Here is a 24,343-nt window from a genome sequence, read left to right as displayed (position 1 = left end):
GAATTTTTAAAAGGCGATTTAAAAAACAATAATTAAGCATCAATTTTTTTATTCATTAATTCTTTTAACATTTTAAAACATTTTAAATTTATTCGTAAAACAGTTCATGGAAGACAGTTATTACTTATAGCTAATATTTTTTGTGATTAATAAAAATTTTACGGACGATAACATTTTTGAATAAAACAAATAGTAGAAGGTAAAAGAAAGAGACAAAGTAAATATATTGTTGATACAAAAATATTTAAAAATTATTTTAATATTTTATTTTATAGTTTTGGAAGACTGAAGATTATTGTGCTTTGAATTATTATTATGATTACACTGTAAAAAATTGCAGAGTGAACGCGGATTATATCCGGAGTAAATGCGGAGCTGTTTATTTATTTGATTCTCTTGGAGTAAAATTTACTCCAAAGAGAAGTTTATTTTAATATTGGAACTCTGAATCAGAGTAAATGCAGATTTAAAAAATCCAGACTCCGAAATCACTCCCCTGAAAAAATTCCGTATTTACTCCGTAGCAGAGTAATTTTTTCTAAAACTCCGGAACCAAGTGACTCGTCAGCATTTAAAATTTTAAATTATGAGAATAATAACAAACAAATAAATAATAATTTGAATTTATTTACGATTAATAAACGTAATTTAACTTTAACGAATTCAATCGAACTCCGGATACCGCAGACTGCAGATATACGACCAGTTACAAGAATAACCGAACATCAATTTTTTTACTTACGCCTTTACGTCCGGATGAGAAAAATGCTCATATTTTTTGAGCATAAAAAAAAATTTTTTTATAATTTCTGACAACTAAACAAATTTTTTTAAGCGGAATCTGAAAATAGATAAAATTTCAAATATTAACAGAAGTGCTGACGGGTAATAAAATTCATAATCACTCCGAATTCACTCCCGATTTTTTACAGTGTATTTTTCATATATTTATTTATTCCTTAAGAACTTTACGAAGTGTGTCTAAAAATATATCAGCATGATGCCGATCGAATGTCAAAGCCGGTCTCAATCTAACGGCATCGGCACCACAACCGCCGGCTTGAATTCCTAAAAAAACAAAAAATTTATAAGTAAATTATTATTATTAAAATTTTTTTTAAATCTTACCTTTAGCGAGGAGTTTGCTGACAATCTGATCACGTATTTTAGGACTTGCTCCATTGAAAGCAATAAAAGTACCCCGACCTCTAGTTGAATTAATAACAGTCGAGAATTCTTTTTCCATTTTTTTTAAATTATCCAGCGTGTACTCGCCTACTTTTGATACTTTTTCCAATAAATTATCTCTCTGCATAACATTAAGAATCGCTTCCAACATAATTAGTTTACTTGGATCACCCATCCATGTATTGAAGACTCGGTATCCTTGACTAGGTCTAAAAAATTTTTAAATATATAATTATAATACTATATATTATCCAATTTTTGCTTGATATGAACAAGCGAAACCCTGATTTAAAAATTACCTTAAATCAGCAGTATGATAATAACCACCCATTTGCATTTTTTTACTAAACGTAACAGCATCTGGTGGAGATGAAAGATTAAAGTGTTCATGACACCACATTTTACCAGTCGGACCACCACCAGTTTGTACTTCATCAATAAGCAATGCTATTCCATATTTCTTAGTCAATTGTCTTAGTTGCTGAAAGAATTCTGGTGATGCATGATTGTCACCACCTTCTGCTTGTATCGGTTCGATAACAACACCAGCAACTGGTACATTTTTTTCCTTGTCAAACTTGACTATTAAATCTTCAATCTAACAGATGATTGATTGATAATTATAAATTATTATTAATTGGCTGGCTAATAATTATTTTAAAATCTACCTCAGCTAGACAACGTTTGTCTTCAGCAGCATTAGCACTAACGTTGTCTTCCAATGGATATTTGTAAGCCGGAAAACTAGCAATTGGCCAATCAAATGCAGGTACATCTATTTTATGAATATATTTGCTGTGTGTTGTTGATAAACAACCGAGAGTTCTTCCATGGAATGCTCCTTCATATAAAATAATTTTAAAAATGATTACTTATAGCTAATTAGTTTTATAAAATAATTGAATACCAACAACCTGCGGTCAGTATGTAACTGCCCGAGTATCATTACACAGAAAAAAAATTCTGAAAGTAAATGTTCTTAATTCAAGAAAATTTTTTTGAAATCTAAATTTTTCCAGATAAAATAAAAGTCTCCTCTGACCAAGACCTGGCTCAAGAAAATCTAGACTTAGTTCCTGAAAATGTTTGTCTTAAAAAATATTTTCTTGACTCAATATCATTTAAATTTTATCAATAAATTCTTAGATATTTCGAGTATTTTTATTATCATTCAAGATTAATAAGACAAACCTTATCATTGATTAGCAAACATTAATTTAAATGATTGTATAATCATGGAATTTTTTAAAAAAATCTACACACTAAAATTTTATTTATTAGTTAAATTCTGTTATTCATATTAAAGCTGGATATTTAAAAAAAAACTAGAAATTTTAATGAATATGAGAAATATATTTTTAGATTAATTCATTTTTATAAATATATATGTAGGAAAACTCAGTTTTTTTTCTTTCTTACTAGATTTTATTGCCTAGCTGGCCTTTGAGTAGAACTCGTACAGGCAATGTTTGTAAAAACGCATTTAAAAGTTCTTTTACAGTCACGTCCGCTAGTTTGTGCGTCTGTTTGTTACCACCATAGATCGTCAGACGCAGTTAATAAATTCAAACTTTTTTTTACAAGTTTCCCTTCACCCTAAAGATGATCCCTTTCAAAATTCGTTAACAAAATCCTTATTATTCAAAAGATTAACAAAAGTCGATGAATTTTATAAGATTTTTACGAAAATTTATTGCTCATGTATTTGTGTCTTTGTATTTTATGGATTTTCTTACACAAAAATTTTCCGGGAGGGAGAAAAAAATTTTTTCTAGTCCTAAGAAAATTTTTATTTTAATTTCATAATGTAAAATATCTCTTGCGCAAAGAAATACTTTTTTTTCTGGATAAATTAGCGTACCTTTAAATGACATTATTGAGTACTTTGGTGATCCAGGAGCTTGATTGATCATACAAGATTCTATTTCATCTTGAGAAAAAGATTTACCATGACGGTTTTTCTCAGCGTACCACATAAATATATTTTTAAATGCATTTTCATTGGAACAAGAGCCGCACATCATTGTCGTAATATTTCCAAGACCTGGGGGAGCGACCTAATGTACATTTGCAATAATTAAATATTAATTTTCATACAATTAAAAAATATAATGATAGATTTTTTATAATAAAATAATTACTCCAGGCCTGAGCAGCACGTGCTTGAGTTTGTTTGGCCAGTCGGCACCTGGATAAACGCCAAGAGCTGGTCTATTAACGATTGTTCTCTGAAAAGATGAATCTTTTATGATGTTTATGATGATAATCTGACTGTTATTTATTTAAAATAATGTGTGACAAGTTGATATATTCACACACGCACTTGATTGTGGGGATCTGAGAGAGCTTCCAGCATCGCGGGATGGTTGTAACCCAGTGGTACTGATGATATTTGCATGTAGACATCCAGCAATGTGTTCCCATCAACGTCCACCATGTAATTACCTGATGATTTGTCATAATCCGCGAACAATTGGACTGTTGCTGCTTGCTGATAAGAAAAAGAAATTTTTTTTTTTACCGCAAATTGAAATTCGCGCCAAAAAAAAAGTTGTTTGAAAGTTTTTTTTAAATATATTATAGCAAGTGATGCAAAATTATCGTCATTTTAATGTTTAGTCAGATTATGATAAATTGACTGCCAATTGCTGGTCAAAATTAATTCTTTCGGTCATTTTTTTATAAAATAAATTGTAAGTTTGTAAAAAATTTATTTTAATTTTTATTTAGATGCAAAATGACGTCAAAAAATTTTTCTATCAATTTTATAAAATAATTTTTTAAGCGAAATCTCGTTAGCGCGGGACGCGGGAATGGAATTGAATTCAAAAAATGACTGATAGTCAATTTTTCGCGGGTTAATTGATGTCAATTGTCCGAAAAATCGTAAGAAGCAATTTCTTAGTGTTGTGGCTAATCATACCTGAAATTTATCGAGTTCTTCTTTCAAATGTCGTGATGCGGGTCCAGGAATTTGTGTCTTTACACTCGGACCCTTCGGCTCAACACACGTTGCAGTCGTTAAACATTTTTTCCATGTATTACTATCCCCTATACACACGAATTACATTAGATAACGTGACATATCAATGAGTCTATAATACAGTCGATTTAGTTTAATTTGTACCACTTAAACTAAAGTGGATACTCTAGTATTAATTTATTTCAATACAATATTAATAAATAGTCTTGTAATTTAAAAATATTGTCTTTTTAAATTATCATTCAATTTATTTTACGCGCTCTTATTTATTGGCATTTCAGGAAATTAAAAAAAATAATCAATTATTGGCTAAATGTCAATCAACGAATTTTTTTACACCTGTAATGTCTGCGCAAACAAGTTCAAGGTAACATTTAATTCAAAATGATAAGATTAAATTTCATTACACAATTAATATAGTAGACATTCGAAAATTTTTTATTTTTTATCTTAAAAATTAGACGTTCAAAAAATTATTTTAAAATTCTGTGGAGTTTTTTTTAAAAATCATTTGACGTCAAATTTTTTAATTAAAAAAATAAATAAAATTTTGAATTTCTGATCTATTACTGTAATTTTTTTTATTTATTTACTTAAAATAAAAATATAATATGACAGTGAAGTTAATTGACGTCTAATCATTTCAAAAAAATAGTTAACGGGTATTTGATAATTTTTAAAACTGAAATAATAAAATAAAATAAAAATAAAAAAATACACGTTTAGACAATTCAAAAATGAGTACATGCATTTTTTTAAAATTTTATTATTTTAATTATTTAATTTTTTTATATGTAATTAGAAGTTTGTATGTCTGCTACAATATACTTATCATGTTTAGGTTTTTTTTTTCATGATGATAAATTATAAAAAAAAATATTTTGAAAAATTGCACATGTAGTTTTTTAAATTCTCTACATGTGCATATTTTTTTTTTTTTTTTAATTGACTTGTGAAAAAAATCTCAAAATTTGAAACTGTCTACTAACTTCATAAATTCCCACATAAATAAATAAAATGTAAGTAGAGTAAAAATAAAAAAATGCGCGTTTAGATCAATAAAAAATCTGTACACGCATTTTTTAAAATTTAATTATTTTTATTAATTGATTAATTTATTTAAAATTTAAAAAAAATTCTAATGTCTGCTACATTCTCACTCATACTTCAGAAACGTAAAATAATTATTAGTAAATAAATAATTGATATTTAAATATATCAATAATCAATAATTAATTAATTAAACTTAATTAAATATAAAGGATTTTAAAATTACAATACCTTTTATGACTGCGTTAGTAATGACTGACTTGCCCCGAGCAAAAATGTAACTTTTGCTTATCATTTTTAAAAAACTGAAAATAAAAAATAATTCAATTTAAAAAATAAGTAAGACCAAAATAAATTAAAGGTAATTAAATTTTTAAGTTAAGTTATTATTTGAAAAAATTTAAAAATTGAGTAACATACAGGCGAGTAATATTTCTTCTTTGACGTATCGCTCACTAAAGTTCGTACGGCACTAATGCGTCTTCTAAATATATAACGGGCCCACATAATACGTGATGAGATAAAAAAAAGATTTTCGATCTACGCATACTCCAGTCTCCCTTGGTTTCGTTCAATAAATTACCTCTCCCTTTCCAAAACACCATTTTTTCTCTGCTCCATTCTTCTATAATACGAATTTTTTTAAATTTTAAACTGAGGACTTGGAAATTTATAAATAAATTGATAGAGAAAAAAAAATTGTTGGAGCAAAATTTTTAAATAAAAAAAAAAATTCTAAGTAAATCAAATTTTTGAAATAGATTTCTAAAAAAAAAATATTTTATTACAAAGTTCAATGACCTTTTGAAAAAGATGAAAAATAATTTATCTAAATGATATTAAATTATAGAAAAATTTTTTGTCATCTTTATGATCAAAACTAAACAGGCAAAATTATAATTTTATTAATTAATTAAAGAAAAAAATATAGACTTAGAAAAAAAATTATTTACAGTTGACATCAATTAGAAGTTAAACGAAATTTTAAAAATAAATTGTAGCCCACAAAATTTGACATGATGATTTTACTGAAATTTATTAAACAACCTTCATTTAACTCCTAATTGATGACAATTGTAAGTAATTTTTTAAAAATTCGATAACTTGACAAATCAAAGTAGCACAGAACAACTTTAAGTTGTCATAAAGATGTCTTTTACAATTACAAGACAGATTTTTTTTTTGTCTTAAAGTCAAGTTTTTTTTATATAAATAAGACATACAGATGTTGTTCTTACAAGTCATAAGAAATTTGTCTTCTTTTTCTCGTCTTAAAAAAGTCATTTCAATTGACAAGTCGTTCAGATGACACTTGATAATTATTTTTAATTAATTTTTTGCCGCTATTTGTGTCAAGTTTTCTAAGCAGACATTTTCGATGACAAATTTCTTACTGTTTTGTCAACATATTGATGCCTTATAAATCTATCAAAAAACAGCCTTAAAATTGATATTTTATAGATGTTACGAAGCCAAGTGTACTATTTGGCAAGTTCTACGTTTTACGGCTTTGTGACATCCATAAGATGTCAGTGTTGAGGCTGACCCATCAATGACAACAAAATGTTGGTAAAATGTTTCTTGATCGGTTACTGGGTTTCTTACCTCAGATAAAAAAATTTGGCTTTAAAAGGAAAAAAAATTTGTCTTATCCTTTTAAAAGACATCATTATGACATCTTAAAGTTGTATCTGTCTTAGAAAAATAATAAAATTTTAATATTATTATTACACTTTAAAGTCATTGAATATGAATATTTTTATAAAGTAGAAGACACTGCCTAAGAATGTCCTTTTCTTAACGACCAATGAGTAAATAATTCTATAAACAAATTAATGAAAACCATCAAATTACACTAATGATATGACACTCAGGCAGTCTTGTAGGAATTACAGGTCGCAAGTTTCTATCAATTTAAATAAAAAAGTCTAAGATATTTTTATACAAAATGAATGATAAATTATAGAAAATAATTTTTTAAATCGTACGATAAAAACAATAAAAAATCAATTAAAATTAATACAAATATATTTATTATATTCTAATATCAATTATAGTATAAGAGCTTTTTTTCCTTAACATTTTTACATGATTTCAATTATTAAACTCCCTATTTTCGAATTATTATTAATCACCTTTTCATCAGCGTGACAAAAAAAGCACTAAATTTAAAAAGAAATAAACATAAGTGATCATATTAAATATTACTGGCACTATTTTCGTTTAGTAATAATTTAAAATTATTCATTACTCTTTTTTTTATTAAATCATTTTTTATTTAACATTGTGTGCAGCACGTGTGTACGTCACAATAGGTAAATTTAAATTTATTAAATCGTGTCCCTGCGTGAGAATTTTTATAATTAACTTATTTATTTAAATTAATTTTAAAAGTTTAACTAAAAACATTTACATTTAATAATTAATTATTAAGAAAAAATATATATAGCACTTATAATTAACTCTTATACATTAAAACTAATTGTAATTATATTTATTAATTCTGAAAAATGAAAAATAATTAAACTTTTTGTTTTTTCTTAATCTTACGATTCGATTAATTATTTTAATTATTCTTCTTTACTATTAATTATCTTTATTACTGTTTAAAAAAATTTGTTCGACAGGCATTACCCTAGAACATGAATTTAAAATACTGTACATTATTAATTCGTTACTTATTATCTTAATTAACACAATTTTATTTTCATTTTTTTTTTTTTTTTTTTTTTTTTTTTTTTACAATTTCGCAAATTTATTTTTGTTTCAAAAAAAAAAAATACCCGGATAATAATAATAAAGAATTTTTTTTCCTTTTTTCCTTTTTATATAAAACGAAATTTTAATATTTTTTTTTAATTATACATTTCAATTATTTAAAAATAAACAATAAATGTCTTAACGGAAATGAAAATTCAATAATTCAAGCAATTAGTAATTAATTAATAATTTTTTTTATATAAATCGCATTGTCTACAATATTTTTTTTTTTACTTATTTTTAAATATTAACAATACTGCCGCTAGTGTAAATTTTTTATACGGGCACTTATATTCAATTAAAAAAAAAAAGTTCAAAGATGTTGCCATCTTCCATTACTTTAATTGTAATTAATTTTTTATTACTTCTGTAATTTATTATTAATTATATACAAAGCGATTTTTTTTTTAATTAAATCATTACAATTTTTAAGTTTTTTTTTTTTTATTTTTTTTTTTTATTATTCAATTAGTCATTTCGTAGTCTTAAAATCTAACATCATATGTCACCGTTTATAAACAATTTTATAGAAAATTTATTTGATTAAAACAACGTTGATTAATTGATTAATTAATTACTTGTGAGCATAATAAACAAATTTGTACAATTTATTATGCGCGTCCTATTTTATAATTATCATTATCATTATATATATATATATGATTTTTTTTTATTATAATATTGTAAAGGACACGAAAGTTTGTTTACAATGGAGTAGATCTCAATTTTCATATGTATTTTTTTTAAATTTTATACTGTGTGATCATTGCCGCGTATTTGTTACTGACAGTAAATTGATCATGATTTAAATTAAAGTTTTATAGACAATATTATTTTTATTAAATTACTTTATTATCTATTTCTAATAATTTCAATGCATTTATAAACAAGAAAAAAAAATATAATTGTAAATTTGATATTACAAAAATGTCAAATTTTTATCGCCGTGAATTTTAACAAGAAAATTATTTTAAATTTCTTGTTAAAACTTTAAACTTTACATCGATGGGATTAATATTAATTTACACTAGAAAATATTAATTAATTATTTATATACTTTTTTTATGTCAACATTCACACGACTCTAATAAATAAAAATAATTCTTTTATTTTAAATATTATTTTAAAATTGCATTCTTTTATTTTATCAAGAATTATTTTAAAAATCACTGTAGTGTTTTTTTTTATTTATTTATTGTTTGTTTAATTTAAAAAGCCGCTCATTTTCCTTCAGAAAATTTTTCCCGTAAGCTCTTGATTTTGTGGACGAAAAATGTTTCTAGTGACTCGGCACATTTGAAAAATTGCGACTCTTTTTGATTGTAATAACGACAGTTGTCAAATATTTTAGTCATATCACCAATAAATTCACTTAATTTCTTGTATGATCGGCTGTTTATCCGGAATTCAATTGTCTGAAGATCTGTCAATATAATTATAATTTATTAATTAACTATTACTATTATTATTTTACTAATTGTTTTTTAAAGGTGTACGAATAGTTTGAACTTACAAATTATTCGTATCGAATCGCATTAAATTATTTGATTCAAACTTTCGAATTATTTGTAAATTTTCGAATTTTTTGAAAAAAATTTTCTTTAATGATTTAAAATTGTAATTTTTTTCCAATAATTCAAATTTTTGTAAGAGATAAATAGAGCAGAGACACAAATTTACAAAAAAATTATTCTGTTAATTTAAAAAAGTAAACTCTAAATTAATTTTCAAAAAATTAGAGCATTAATTGAAAAAAAGACAACGCAGTTACAATTTTACCGAGATGTAAATTTTGAAAAAAAATTACTCACAGTTGTTATCAATTTGGAACTAAATGAAATTTGGTAAATAAATTTCAGTGTAAAAAGTTTGAAAATTCAAATTATAAAATTGATATGAAAATTTTATTGAAACTTATTTTTAAAATTTTGTTCAACTCCTAATTGATGTCAACTGTAATTGATATTTTTAAAAATCTACGCCTCAGTGAAGTTTTGTTTTCAATTAATGCTCCAACTTTTTTTTTTATTAATTATCAAAATTTTAATACAGTCATTACAATTAAAAATCATTAAATATTGATAAAAATTGGCGGCATTTTCTGAGATTGGCTTGGAGTAAAAATTTTATGTTTGAAAGTTGATTCGAGCAATTTGAAAAGTTACAAATAATTCAAAAACTTTCGGATGATTTGAAAAGTTACGAATAATTTGAAAAGATTCAAACTTAATTCACACACTAATTTTTTTTTTTTATAATAAATAAATTATGAATTAAAATAAAATAAATTATTTACCCATAGGTTCTTTAATTATCTTATAATAATCTGGTGCCTCAGTTGGATCTACAGGTTCCATAAACGGCCAGGCACTTTTATGAGCCTGTAATTTTATTAATAATAAATAAATAAAACAATACATAAGCTTTGTTTTTTTTTAGTTACAAATTTTATTATAAAAAAGTAATTGTTTAAATTTAAATACATACCTGCATTTGTTTAATAAGTTTCTTCAACAACTCAAAATCTTTATTATCAAGGTTTTTCATATTTGCAAAATTAACAGACGAATTTTTTTGGCAATTGGGACAAACATATTCATCAATATTATCAGCTTCAGACTGTAATATTCCAACACAACGACCGTGGAACCAGTCTTGGCATTTATCACAACAGATGTAGAATCTTTAAGAATAAAATATTAATAATACAATGTGTTGATTTACAAACAAACAAACTCAGAAATAACAATTATTTTGTATACAAATTATTTAAATACTATAAAAATATTAAATTAAATTAAAAATTTATTAATAATATTTTTATATTTACGTTCTCTGTAGAAAATCTTCACATTTTTTTAAAAATTAATTTTAAATTTTCAAATCAAAAACATTTTTGCGCCAAATTAATTTACTTACTATTAATTAATTTAATTTAATTACTATTAATTTTTTAAAAAATTAATTTTGAATTTTTAAATTATAAAAATTTTCCCGCCAAAATATTTTATTTAAACTTCAAAAATTTTAGGAACCGATACTTTAAAAATCAATAAATTTTTTTTTGTAGTTTTAATATTTTCATAATTTTTTTTTTTTTTTTCGCATATTATCAAAAAAGTATTTATAAATTTTTGTCTATAAAATTAAAAAAAAAATTAAACTAAATTAAAAAATTTTCTACTGAGGACGTCGAAGCCTAGAAATTAAATGACATGTCAATGATTGATACATCGGAGAAGACAAAATGTTATAAATTTAAAATAAAAATTTTATTTATCAATAAAAAAAATTTATTAAATCAGTAGAGGCATCAAATAAAAAAATGGGATAAAAAAATGTGTCTATTGTTAATGTTAAATATAATAAATAAATCATAATAATATCTAACATACTCATTAGTATCAATAATTAGTGATGTTATCTGACAGTTAAAAAAAACTGTCATACATTAATAAAATAAAAGTACAATTTGAATTAGAATGAATGTAAAAAATAAAGACTTACTGAGATTCATCATAAGGCTGCTTGCAAAGACAATACAGCTCTTGAGTATCTCTAGCGTGTCGACATTCAGTGCAAACAAATTCTGAAAGTGATTTACTCATTTCCTCCGTAATACCAACGCATTCACCATGAAACCAATTATTACATAGATCGCACCCGACGTAAAATTTCGTTTCATCGTAGGGTGTTCTACATAAGCAATAAAGTTTTTCTTTTTTCAAACGATTTCCCGCCGATGATGATCCACCAGGCGGCGTATGATGATGATGACTCGGCGCGCGATGTTTTTTAGATTTACCTCCGCTGCGACTTGGACTGACTTGGGTCGGCACCTGTGCGTTGGCTTTGCGTTTCGCGCTTCCGACTTTAACCTCATCCTGTTTGTGCCTCTCAGCCTTGGTCCGGGTTGTCAACTCCGAGGATAGATCCTTCTGGATGTCAATCTGTAATTCCTTCTCCAGCAGTGCACGTTTTTTCAGTATATCCTTTTTGAGAAGTTCTTTGTGACGAAAAAGTAGAACTTGCATGCGAGAATGTACCTGCTGCTTCCTTCGCGCTTCCTGTGAATCTTTTATTTTCGATGATCGATTCTTCAGCGCCGCTGCCGCTGCTTCGTTGACACTGACGTTGGCATTACCTCCAGTGACGTTGCTGTTGACACTGTCGCTGTCCTCAACTTTCCCCATCTTCGGTGATTCCTTGGGCTCTTGTTTTATCATCACCTTTTTACGTGGCGTCTCAGACCATTCATTATTTTTATCATTCGTCTGCAATGACTCCCGTGATGCTGCTGATGTCGTTGATGCTGTCGTCGTTACTCCTCCAGTAACTGCTGCTGGTCTTTTACGTGAGGGAGTGCGCGCTACTGGTGTTAAATTATGATGCACATTTGTAATCGAATTCTCAGCATCTTTTTTGCTTCTCTCCCTATAGCGTTGGAATTTCAACAATTTTTCCGCTATCTCAGGGTTTAAATTCTCCTGCTTCAATGCTATTCTTACTGAGTGTTCAATATAATCTTCCGTAACAATAAACGTGTCTTTATCTTCTTCACTCTTTATTTTAACATCTTTATTGGGTGTCGCTGTCACTGTTGCTGGTGTTGATGTTGGTATTGGTGTTGATGCTGGTGTTGATGTCGGTTGCTGTCCATTAGCCAAACCAGTACGTTGAGGTTCATCTTCAGAGACACTTGTCCTGCTGACTTGTTGAACAACAACTTTAGGTTTGTCAGCAACTTTAGGAGTCTCGATATTTTTCTCAACTTTTATTGGAGTCAGTGGTGCTGGAGTTTTAACTGGAGTCGTAGCAACAGGCGCCGTGACTGCAGGAGTTTCTGTTGTAGTTGTAGTAGTAGGAGTTTGTGATGTAGTCGTTGATGGCTGAGCAGCTGCTCCAGGTGCTGGTTGAACAGCGAGATAAATTTTAGTTGGTCCTAGTACTCCTTGTTTGCCTGTCGTTGCTTGAGCTTTCAATAACTGCTGCTTGACTTGCTGCTGAACCATCGTCAATTGCTGAGGAGTAAAGTCAGCACCTTGGAGACCTTGGAGAACAATCCTAGGTCCTTGAGTTGTCTGTATAACTTGGGCGGTTACACATTTAATTACAGTACCAGGTGGTTGAGAAGCCAGTAACGAAGCTTCTGTAGCTGCTGGAATACTCGATGATGTTGTTGTTGCTGCTGGTGATGCTGCTGCTGTTGTCGCTGCTATTGGAGTAGCAGCAGTTGTCGCTGGTACAGCAGCTGGAGTAGTTACTGCTGGTGTTATATTATTAACTTGAGTTTGGACAATTGTATTTGCTGGTGTTGTAGGTGTCACTGGTGTTTGACTAGCAGCAGTTGAAGTAGTTGTTTGAACAGCTGCTATTGGTGTTTTAGGTGTATTAGTTTTAACAATAATACCAGGACTCGCTTGATTTAAATGAACAATTTGATTTCCTGTTGCTGTACTTCTTATTATGACTTGATGACCACCAACAGTTGCTATTTGTGCTTTACCACTGGCTAATTGTTGAGCTAAATTAGCATTATTGACAACTATTTGATTTGCATTTATAACTTGACCTCCAGTAGTGATAACTTGACCTTGTAATTGAATTTGCCCTGAATTAGCCATGATAATTGTATTTTTTTGTGGTGTTAAAACACCACTGGCATTAGAAACTACAGCCACAGCTGCTGGTTTTATACGTGAGGTCAATGGAGTTGTTGGTGTTGGTTGACTTTGAACGATTCCTTTAACTAATGTACCTTTTGCTGGCGTTAATTTTGTCGTTACTGTCTTAACATTAGTCTGTGGTGATGCAACGGTTGTAGTTGTTGTGTTACTTGTCGTAACAACAGACCCAGCGATTGTTGGAGTTGTATTTAACACGTGAAGTTTACCATCGGGCATTTGGACGAGCTGCTGTCCTGGCATCAACCCACGGACTTGTAATTTACCATCTGGTCCGCGTAAAATTTGAACACGCTGCTGTACTTGTTGGACTGGGGTATTTGGAGTGGCGGCTTTAATCAATGACTGTTGATTAACGTTTGCTGGTGATGATGTTGACTTGGGTAAAATACTTGTTGGACCAGACACCATTCGTGTTGTTCCGTCTGCTGACTTGGTCATGAATATACGACGTGTGCCAATGAATGTTTTGTTTTGATTTGGAGTTGTCAATAAGGATGTCAATTGTGATTTTCCTTGAGGAGTATTTGGATTAACTGGGATGGCAACTTTAGACACAACTTTAATTCCGCCATCTAAAAAAATATTAAAATAAATTATTTCAACATAAATATACAATAAATATTCAAATAAATGAGAGTGAATGTAGCAGACAGACAAATTTAAAATTATTAATAAATAAAGTAAATAATTAATAAAATAAAATTTTTTAAATTTATAAAAATTTGAATTATTAAAAAATTCAAATTATTCGATTCGATACTAATCGCACACCCATAATTCAAAATGATCCTCAAGTTAGCTGACAATTAAAAATTTTCAAATTTTTTTTTCAACAATTCAATTAAAAAAAAAAAAAACTAAAAATATGTACATGTAGAAAATTAAAAAAACTATAAGTGCAATTTATTGAAATATATTTTTTTTTTTTAATTGAATTGTTGAAAAAAAAATTTGAAAATTATTATACGACAGCTGACTTGAGTATCATAATTTAAATTATAAATAATGAAAATAAATTTTTCCTTACCTTGATTTGCATTCGTTGTAACTTTAAGAAGTTGAGGTGACGAATTCGAAGGAGTTTTAAGTGTCTCCAAAGCTCGTTTTTGCTGATGAGCAGCACGTTGCATTCTCAACTGCTGCTCCAATTTTTCTTTTATTTCTTCCGGTGTTGCTTTACCACTAAGCTGATCACCCGAACCCGCCAACGATCCACGATTAATAGAACCACTTTGTGGTAGACCCGAACGACTCCTAGTAATAATCTGGGCATTAGCCTTTTCTAACCTGGATAAAACAACAGACACACCAAAAGCATTGTTTGCGTTAGTTTATTAAATTCGAGGTTGTTAAAATTTGGATAGGAGTGATTTTATAAAAACCCAAAAGCTTGCAATACAATTAATTTTAAAGCAATAACAAACTTCTATTCTTACCTGTCTCCATACTGTTTTATTTCCCACAGTTCCAGTTTATCTTCATCAACCCATTCCTCAGAAACCTGTGGCTCAGTGCTCTGTGGTGATTCCGGACGTTTACGCTTCCTCAATCCACTGCGTATTGACGTTACTTCCCGAATTTGCTTAGGAAGTTCCAATGGAATAAGAACTTTGCGTCTCAAATATTGAACTCTGTCCATAAATTGTCCAACATGTCGATGTTTTAAAATTTCCAGTGACATTATTTCAGTGTCAGTCGTTATCTGATGTTTGCCATCAGCTGAAAGAGGTTTCGCGACCATGTCATCCCACCTCAGACATGCCCAGAGTATTCTTAATTGAAGTGCCGCAGCTGCTAGTGATTTTAAACCAACTGTGCGATACAACCAGCAGGTTTTGAACAGCGGTCTTGGACACTGGTATGGCCATACCGACATATTGGCCTGCAAATTAATTAATTAATTAAATTATTGTAATAAATGGGACCAGGATTTTTGCTTTAATTTAAAATTAACTGATAATAAATAATGGTATCAAATTTTTGATGTTATGGAACAAATATTGGTAGTAGAAAAAAATTATTTAAATAAAAGTTGCTCAAAATTTAATTTTATAAAAGAAATGTCTCCTATGATTTTGTCGTAGGACTAAAAATAAAGCCGTAATTTCAAAATTAAGATTTTTATAATTATCAAAAATTTTAATCATTCATTATGAATTTTAATTTTGGAATTATGGTGAAAATATTGACCGTATAAAAAAATCTGAAGAGACATTTTTTTTAGAAAATCAAATTTCCTACAACTTTTATTTGAAAACTTTTCTGATAAGACCAATATTTTCACCGTAATATCAAATATTTGAACGATTAATTTCAAACCAAGCCAAAAATCAATAAATAAATAAATAATTTACCTTTGCCTGGGCATGGAATCCCTGAGTTGGAGTTTTCCCACCAGTTCTTCCCAACTTTCTAAGCTCATGCTGCGGCAACAGTAATATACTCCTCTGCTTAGCTTTGGTACAGAAAGTTGAGCAAAGCGGATACTTAACAGGTGCGCGTTTTTTTCTATTACGTTCTGCGCTCGTGACTGCGATTTTTTTCAAATAAATTTTACCTTCAGTGCTTACTGTCGAGTAAATTCTTACAGTACCATCAGCACTGAGTTCTTTAGCAACCGTAGAACGTTGCACAGTCCTGCCACGTTTGTTGATGATCATCGTCGTCGATCCACTGTTGCTATTAACAGTTGTCGTTTCCGTTGAATCAACAGATTTATTCGTGTCCTCAGTTTCTGAAATACTTTTTACAACACCATCAACTTTAACAGACTTGGTTGTCGTGGTGGTGGTCGTCGTCGTTGTCGTAACGGTACTAGTCGTCTCAACATCAACATTTTCATCCTCTAATTTAATACGTTTAACTTTCGGGCTCTCTTTATCAACGACAACATTCGTCGCGGGAACTTCTTCCGAGCAGTGAGTCGCTGAAGCGACAGCTGACTCCAGATCACGTTTGATCGCATCCTTGTTGTCATCTTGGACTGATTTTGCAGGAGTGACCTCAGATATTTTTTTTACACCCGTCGATGTCAGCGCAACTAAACCCGGTGCTGTCTGATTATTATTAAGTGCGTTGGCGCGTCTTAATAAATTAACTAGATCACGTTTGAGTCTCGCTTTTTGCAGACACATAGGGGAGTAACAGGTCGAATTCAAACTTTGTGGTGTAATTGGTGTTTTAGAAGCTGGTCCAGTCATGTTACAGTAACGTGAATAACAGCTGTTGCCTTTGCCAATTTTCATAGCTGCTGCATACTGACTCCTGACTTGTTGGATACGTTTAGCAACAGTGATAAGCATTTCTCTGACTGGTGGTGCCAGTGATTTAGGCGGCATTTTACCAGATAAAATACTCTGCAGTGATGTATTACCAGAGTCTTCATTATTCTCATCATTGTCAGTTTCGTCTTCATTTTTTACAGCTTGATTATTAACCTCATGCTTTGCTGTCTGTGATAAACGTCTTTCTTCAAGTAATTTTAGATGAACACGTCGTGATAAAAAATCGTCAATACGAGATTTTTTAGCAACTTTCGGATAATGAAGACGTCCGGGTGTCGTAAATGCTTTTGTTACATCGATTTCTTCAAATTTATCAATCAGAGGAAATACTTTTTGAATTTTCATATTTTCCACAAATGGTACCCGTACTTTTTTGTCCTCCTTGACGTCATTTTCGTCTTTAACTTCAGTCTTAATATCAATATTTTTATCATTAATATCAGACTTGTCATCAGACTCGGACTCTATTTCTTCTTTGATATCTGGCTTGACATCTTCCTGCTTCACTTTACTGGCTGATGGTCCATGAAGCTGCATCAAATAATCATAAGTCGGTGGATCAAGTGCTAGAATTTTAATTCCCTTATTATCACGAATTTGTACCATTATTTTTTGCGGGCCAGCTTTCAATCCTAGTTTTGACGTATCACCAGATTTATAACGACGACTTGCTGATATCCATAACCAGCCCCACTGTCCATGAACCCGATACTCTTCACCCTTTTGCTTCCACACTTGATGCTTCAGTCCCAAAGAATACTTGACAAAATTAAATGTCAACCTATTGCGCTCTTCTTCATCTTCCTTTTCCTTTTTTTCTTTCTTATCCTGACGTTTCTTTTCTTCCCGCTCCAAAGCAGTGACTCGTTGCAATTTAACATGACCCAACTGATCATGCCAGACACTGGCAAACACCACGGATTTAATGCAGGCCTGCAGTACTATCAGAGCGCGAGCAAAATCACGTGGAATGCAGCAGGAACCAACGGCAGTAGTCCAGGGTTTTTTAAGCAATGGCCAGTTGGTGTGCATAAAAGGCGCCTGGATGTTACTCTCCAGTTGAAGAATCGTCTGTCTTATCGTACTGACAAGCAGCGCACGTGTACCCGTTAAACTGCCGATCCATTTAAACTCCGAAGCTGGAGTCAACGAAAACTTGTGGGACAAATGACGTTTTTTATCACGTTCTTCATTTCTCTGCGGCTTATTCAGAGCTATTGGGTTTGTACTGAACTGATTGACATAAGATTTGTAATTACAATCCATACCCAGTTTAAATAGATGAGTACCAGTCGCTATTTGATGGGCTTTCTGTCGAGTAACACGTCCATTATCCCCGGGATCATCTTTCAAACACTTGTCTAACTCGTTACCAGTACGTCTTTTCAAATCGTCCATATTAAAAGTACGCGGTGTAAGTGAACCAGTTTTGGACCTGGTGACAATGGTGTGTTTTTTACCATCTTTGCCGACTTTCTCATCATGGTCTTCATCCTCACCGGCTTCTGACGGTGGATTGGACTTGGATTTATCATTAGCAGAATCATCAATCTGTTCTTCTTTAATTCGTTCAGTTTTGATTGTCGCTGACGAATCACCATCAGTGTCATCAGTTTTTTTGACAGGATCACCACCAGCTTTCAAACGTTCTTTTTCTTTCTTCTCTTCCTCTTCCTTCTCTTTCCTCTTCTTCAGTATACCCGCGTTCTCCATCTCCAAATAAGATTTTTTATTTCCCTTGTACTGATTCGTTATTGTTTCTGTTAATTCCATTTGTCGCGTTATTTCATCCTTGTAATCAGATAACTCTCTGTATAACGCAACCTCCATCTCATTTTTATCAAGACAATTTATCAGTTCTTCAAACTGCAATGCCGTACTGTAGTAATAAACTTTACCGTCTTCACTCTCAACAAAAATACGTCGAGCTAAGAACCAGTACTTCCTTCCGTGTCTGTCGAAACCCAAATGCTCTTGACGACACAGCAGACCATTTTTTTCAACGTCAGGTATGCAGTCAACGACTCCGCTTACTTTGTGTACTTTGCACATATTACACTGCCAGTCTTCCGTTGGTACATCAACCAGTGGTGGCTCAACGCACTCGAGATGAAATACAGCTGGACATGTTTCGCAGCAAAGCAAGTCACCCAGACGATGACAAACACGACAATGATCATCATAGTGCATCGTACCCTCGTGAATTAAATCTTCACGTACTGGATTAGTTATCAAAAATTGATCTGTAAGAAATTGTAATACTTTAATACGATTGTCAATAGACGTAAATGGATACTCAGTTGTCTGTAAAATTTGTAGGACATTTTGATCAAAATTCTTATCACTCTCGACATAAGACCTCAGCACTTCCGGCCAAGTCATTGCGTCAACAAAATACAGAGTCACGTTTACTGAATCTTTTTGATCTAGTGGACCAAAGTGGGTCTGCTGTGAGTCTTCTTCGCGTAGTAATGCTTTGATCAACTGGATATGAATCTCAGCAAGCAAATTTGTCTGGTCTTCGCAGTTTACCGCAGCACAGAAGTCTTCGAATCTAAAGGTCGACAAACGTACAAGGGTACGAAAGTGTCTCAGGACTTCGTAGATTGACAGGCAAGGCATGATGTACTCATTGGCGAGCAGCAAATCTTCTGATGACTTGGGCAACTCCAGTGGTGTCAGTTCCCGGTTTTGTAACCAAAGTGGCTCTGGACTAGGTGGTCTCTGTTGACTGAGCAATGATTTTCTTGGTGTGCCGCTGTTATTACTGAAACTAGACAGTGAAAAGTCACTATCGCTGGACGGATCTGGTTCTTCAATTGATTCCGACGACTCGACATCACTCTGCAGTACGTCGTCTTCAGCTTCACTCTTTTCACTCGACTCATCTCCAAAATCCGAGCCATAGTGATACTCTGAGTCGTGATAATCAACATTCGTATTGTAGCCGCGTCTTGAATATGGACCAGCATGTCCACCTTTTCTGGCTTTACCTCCTCGTGGTTTTCTGCTCCGCGTGCTGCGTTTACTCGACTCACTTCCCAGCGGGGAATTAGCACGTGATGGTATTGGAGTACTAGGCTGCGAACTTGGAGTATCTGTTCCTTTATTTTGTAAATATTTTGGCTTCTTACAATTTTGCATTTGAAATTTTTTCGGTCTCTCCATAACCACCGACTTGGGTGGCCGACCACGTCTTTTAGTTCCGGTACCTCTGCCCGTCATTTTAGAATTATTTTAAATAATTATTACACTTAAATAATTATCTTGTTGTTGTTGGATGAAATAAAACAAAATTTAAATTTGAATTTAAATAAAAAATAAAACAAAGCATGTACAGTAAAATAAAAATAATATTAAATGTCACTTAACACGTGGTTTATGAAATCCCGCGTTTGTAAACAAATACAATTGATGATATTGTAATAATAATAAATTGTAACCCATATTTGTACTCTGATCTTAGCGCCATTTTTTATCCACATTTGTGTCTGTCACGTGATCAAATATAATATTTTCATGGTGTCCCGTAAAAATATTATTCAAATAAATATATTTTATTCAAAAATTTAAATTTTTTTAATCAAGATAATCAACCGGTTGGTGTACGATGATGCGCAACAAAAAAACCAACAACAAAACGTCTCACTAACGCACTCTTGATTTAACTTGTGTTGTATTGGTTGGTTGGTTGGCTGGTTGACGAGACAAAAAGCAAGTTAACGAGCGAGCTGGCGTTTGGTAGGACGCGAGGGAACCGGAGCTGCAAGAGGGGCAATTTTCAATATTCTACAATCCACAGTAAGTAGAGATCCCCTAAGTTAACAGCTCTATAGTCTCGTACTATAGCTATCAGACTGACGATGAGCAGCAGTAAGCTCCTTTCTGATTGGTTGATTACAACACCGCCATTTTAGGTGTCTAATTACTCTGCCGGCTGATGCACTGTCAATCCAATAAATTTTATAAAATTTTTAAATTTAAATACAACTGCCAGGATTTTATTTATCAAATTTTATCATCACAATCCTGATAAATCCATCCAATGGGATGATATTTTTATTTTATCGGGAAATTTCAGCACACGAACGTCGCCCAATCGTCTTTGACGACTTCTACTTGGTCTCGAATATTCGCCTTGATGCGACTCTAGGCGGCAGCACTGACGTTTCAACTGAAAAAAGAAAAAAACTTTTTTTTTTCCCACTGCCTTATACTTTTTTTTTTTCTAACCACACTTCCTATCACTTATTTCTGTCACTTAATTATTTGTAATTATCCATGAAAGTAATTTATATATTTTTATAACACTGTTAATAATATTATTTATATATATTTTATTTATTTAATGATGAAATAAAGGCGTAGCACTGTCTTGTTAACCCGCGAAAAGAACGCAGTCTAACCTTAGTTACCATCAAGCCTCGCAAGAGGCCACTACTTATTTTTATATCAATTAAAATATATTTATTGTTATTTTGTTATATTTATTAATTATTTATACGCTAATATTACTTACTAAAATTATAAGTTGTTAATTACAATTAATATTTTTTGTTTTAATGATATTTGTTTATTATTAACTTGTAATATTGACGAGTGGATTTTTTTTAATCTAACTTGAGAGTAAACTGCCACCATGCGGTCACGATTTGCAATTAAAAAATATAAATAATTATTCATTATTTTCATATTTTTTCTATTTATTAATTACTAGAATTATTTTTAATTATAAAAACATTTAATTCAAATAATTAAAGTCATTTTTAAAATTTTTTTTAGACTTTTTCATTATTCATTCAAATTTCATCATCCGGAATTTTCCCGCGTAATTTAAAAAAACTATAAAATATTTTGACAAATTGAATTCATTATTGATATATTTATGAGGATAATTAAATATATCAATTATTTATATGATTATTTATATAATTTATTAGTATAAAGTTTTTAAAAATTAAATTTCGAATTACGTAGTAAAAAGTCCGCCATTTTTTTTTTGACGTTTCTAAAGTCGGTGTCAAATAAATGTCTTTAAAAATAAATAAATATGTTTTTATACTTAAATTAATTGTTTTTATTATTTCAATTAATAAATAATTAATATTTAATGATTTATTGTGATAATTAGTGAAGAAAAAATAAATTTAAATTTATCTAAGTGATTATAAGTGTAATAATAATCGGCCATATTTGAAATTTAAAGAGTGGGGATTGTCGCGCATGTAAAATAAAATATGGCTACGGTGAAAAATTGAAAAATTCCAAAAGCAGTAACAAAAAAAATTCATTATCACATTTGAAAAAAAAAAATTAATTAAAAATATATTAAGTATTGATTAACAAAACAGTGAAATTAAATAAAATAATTAAAAAAATGACGATAATGTATGAATTAAAACCAATAATAAATCATAATACAGCGATTGAAAGATCCTCATGTATGTACGAGATGAAAAATATTCATGACGATGGCGACTCGTCGAAACATAAGTGCACAATTGTCTCAGAGGTTACTGATAAATTTATTAACATTACTAAGGTATTTAATTATTTGAATATTAACCGATTTTTGAAATGAAAATTAAAATAAATTGTGATAGTAATGAATGAGTTATTGGTGGTAATTGTGGTAATACTTACACGTGGTAGAGCCATGGCGTTTGTTAAAATTTTCGAATCCCGTAAAAGATATTTAGCTTCTACGACGACGTTGGCGTGAACTCTTTCCGAAATTTAAACGGTCACTAATCACTCGATCCGAGTAGAGAGAATATGGTTCTCACTGTTGGCTTGATCGATGTGTCTCTTCCATTGCACCCCACCAGATTTTTCATTTCCTGTATAAGTATTTATATAGATTATTTTAAAAAACAAATAAAAAATTATTTAACTTATTAATTATGAGGTTATTTGATAAATCATTACCTGGATGTATGTAAAGATAATGATAATAAGGATATATATTGATGGTATTTAAATAATGTCATCACTGGTTACCGGTTTAATCAAAATTTGTTAAATACAAATATTTTTATAATTAATTTTATTTAAGTACATAATTATTTATTTTTTTCAGGCCCCATTGGCTGAAGTTAAGGCATTAGAGGAAAGACAGGAAAAAATTTTAGCACAATTAGCTCAGCTTAAAGAGCAAGTTTTTAATTTATGTAATGTTCTTAATAAAAATAATTCTGACACTGCAGTATCGCATCCAAAGAGAGCGAGTCGGGTAATTAATTTTATTTAAATATTATTTTATTATGGTTTTATAATGAGGTAATTGATTAATTATTTTTGCTAGACACCTGTAACAGCTGACGTGGTGATAAATGTCAATCCAATGAGACCTTGTTATTCACTGGTGGCATTAAAAAAGTTATGGGGTGATGTTGATTTACGACTGTCACCTTACATTCATTCCAGTTTGAATTCAAAAATTCCTGCGGGGTTTGAAAAAAGTAAACCCAGCTCCAATGACAGCGCGATTAATTTATCACTGATCTGGAAAAATGGTAGCTGATTTTATTTACGTGCAATTAATTTTATTGTTCAGTTCAATAAAATAATTATTTTGTTACAGTGGCAGATAGTGAATTAATTGTCTCTGGTTTCAAGAGTCAGCCCATTGTAGGGGAGGCAAATATTTTACGTTACTTAGTTCGTTTATTTGACAATGAGAGCTACGAAAAGTCTGACTCTGTTGTAGAGGTGCTTAGAATTGACAGAGTACTTGATTTGTCTTATTTACTAACGCATCAAGACCTGCCGAAATTCAGACAGACAACTTTGAACCTTCTTGATAAATTATTAGGAACTGACAAATGGTTTTCTGGCAAAAGATTCTTTAATGTTGCTGATGTTGCAGTTTGGTCAGCTGTCAAAAAATTCGCTTCAGATAAATTACCTTCCAATCTTAGTAATTGGTACAAAAACTGTGAGAATACATTTTTATAATGTTTATAAAAAAAAATGTTTACATGATTTTATTTTAATTTGTAATTAATTTTTTTTCTCAATAAATTGCTAAGTAATTTATTAAAGTACAGTGTCATTAAATTTATTTTTAAAAGTTTTAAGGGCATTAGATATTACCCATTACTTTTTAAAAATATTCAATGACTCGATTGTAATTAGCGCATTAAATTTTTGGTAATTAATTAAAGAAAAGAAAGAGTATTAATTGAAAAAGAGGGCCATATAGTTATAATTTTGCCGGAATGGATTTTTAAAAAAATTACAGTTGACATCAATTAGGAATTAAATGAAATTTGAAAATAAATTTTAATAAAATTTTCAAGTCAATTTTATAATTAGAATTTTTTAATTTCGCAGGCTAAAATTTAATTACAAAATTTTTTTTCAATTCTTCATTGATAAAAACTGAGTGA

General features: G+C 30.1%; 3 protein-coding genes across 7 annotated transcripts; 1 reads left to right on the top strand and 2 right to left on the bottom strand.

The window, feature by feature from the left end:
• Nucleotides 1-227: 227 nt before the first annotated feature.
• LOC103575173 (4-aminobutyrate aminotransferase, mitochondrial) lies at nucleotides 228-5,741 on the bottom strand. The gene is made up of 10 exons (XM_008554849.2): nucleotides 5,642-5,741; nucleotides 5,453-5,526; nucleotides 4,112-4,239; nucleotides 3,512-3,679; nucleotides 3,330-3,416; nucleotides 3,050-3,245; nucleotides 1,857-2,029; nucleotides 1,488-1,786; nucleotides 1,129-1,397; nucleotides 228-1,068 (listed from the first exon to the last, which is right to left on the bottom strand). Exons 2-10 carry the CDS (start codon nucleotides 5,514-5,516, stop codon nucleotides 953-955), a joined length of 1,500 nt encoding a protein of 499 aa, XP_008553071.1. The 5' UTR covers nucleotides 5,517-5,526; nucleotides 5,642-5,741; the 3' UTR covers nucleotides 228-952.
• A 2,710-nt stretch (nucleotides 5,742-8,451) lies between these two features.
• LOC103575176 (nucleosome-remodeling factor subunit NURF301) lies at nucleotides 8,452-23,005 on the bottom strand. 5 transcript variants are annotated; one of them, XM_053736964.1, is made up of 9 exons: nucleotides 22,596-23,005; nucleotides 16,023-21,126; nucleotides 15,105-15,550; nucleotides 14,696-14,955; nucleotides 12,028-14,240; nucleotides 11,489-11,940; nucleotides 10,469-10,664; nucleotides 10,278-10,362; nucleotides 8,452-9,404 (listed from the first exon to the last, which is right to left on the bottom strand). In XM_053736964.1, exons 2-9 carry the CDS (start codon nucleotides 20,175-20,177, stop codon nucleotides 9,202-9,204), a joined length of 8,010 nt encoding a protein of 2,669 aa, XP_053592939.1. In that variant the 5' UTR covers nucleotides 20,178-21,126; nucleotides 22,596-23,005; the 3' UTR covers nucleotides 8,452-9,201. The 5 variants fall into 5 exon arrangements, with proteins under 5 accessions (XP_053592939.1, XP_008553074.1, XP_053592938.1 ...); XM_008554852.2 differs by having other exon boundaries at nucleotides 11,489-14,240; XM_053736963.1 differs by having other exon boundaries at nucleotides 11,489-14,240; nucleotides 14,696-14,922.
• Nucleotides 21,971-23,995, top strand: LOC103575175 (aminoacyl tRNA synthase complex-interacting multifunctional protein 2). The gene is made up of 4 exons (XM_008554851.3): nucleotides 21,971-22,494; nucleotides 23,032-23,184; nucleotides 23,257-23,467; nucleotides 23,536-23,995. The coding sequence occupies exons 1-4, from the start codon at nucleotides 22,330-22,332 to the stop codon at nucleotides 23,907-23,909; spliced, it is 903 nt and encodes a 300-aa protein (XP_008553073.1). The 5' UTR covers nucleotides 21,971-22,329; the 3' UTR covers nucleotides 23,910-23,995.
• Nucleotides 23,996-24,343: the final 348 nt, after the last annotated feature.

The sequence above is a fragment of the Microplitis demolitor genome, chromosome 2 (genome assembly GCF_026212275.2).
Source record: "Microplitis demolitor isolate Queensland-Clemson2020A chromosome 2, iyMicDemo2.1a, whole genome shotgun sequence".
NCBI lineage: Eukaryota > Metazoa > Arthropoda > Insecta > Hymenoptera > Braconidae > Microplitis > Microplitis demolitor.
Note: the sequence above shows the minus strand (reverse complement) of the source record. Positions and strands in the feature narration are given on the sequence as shown.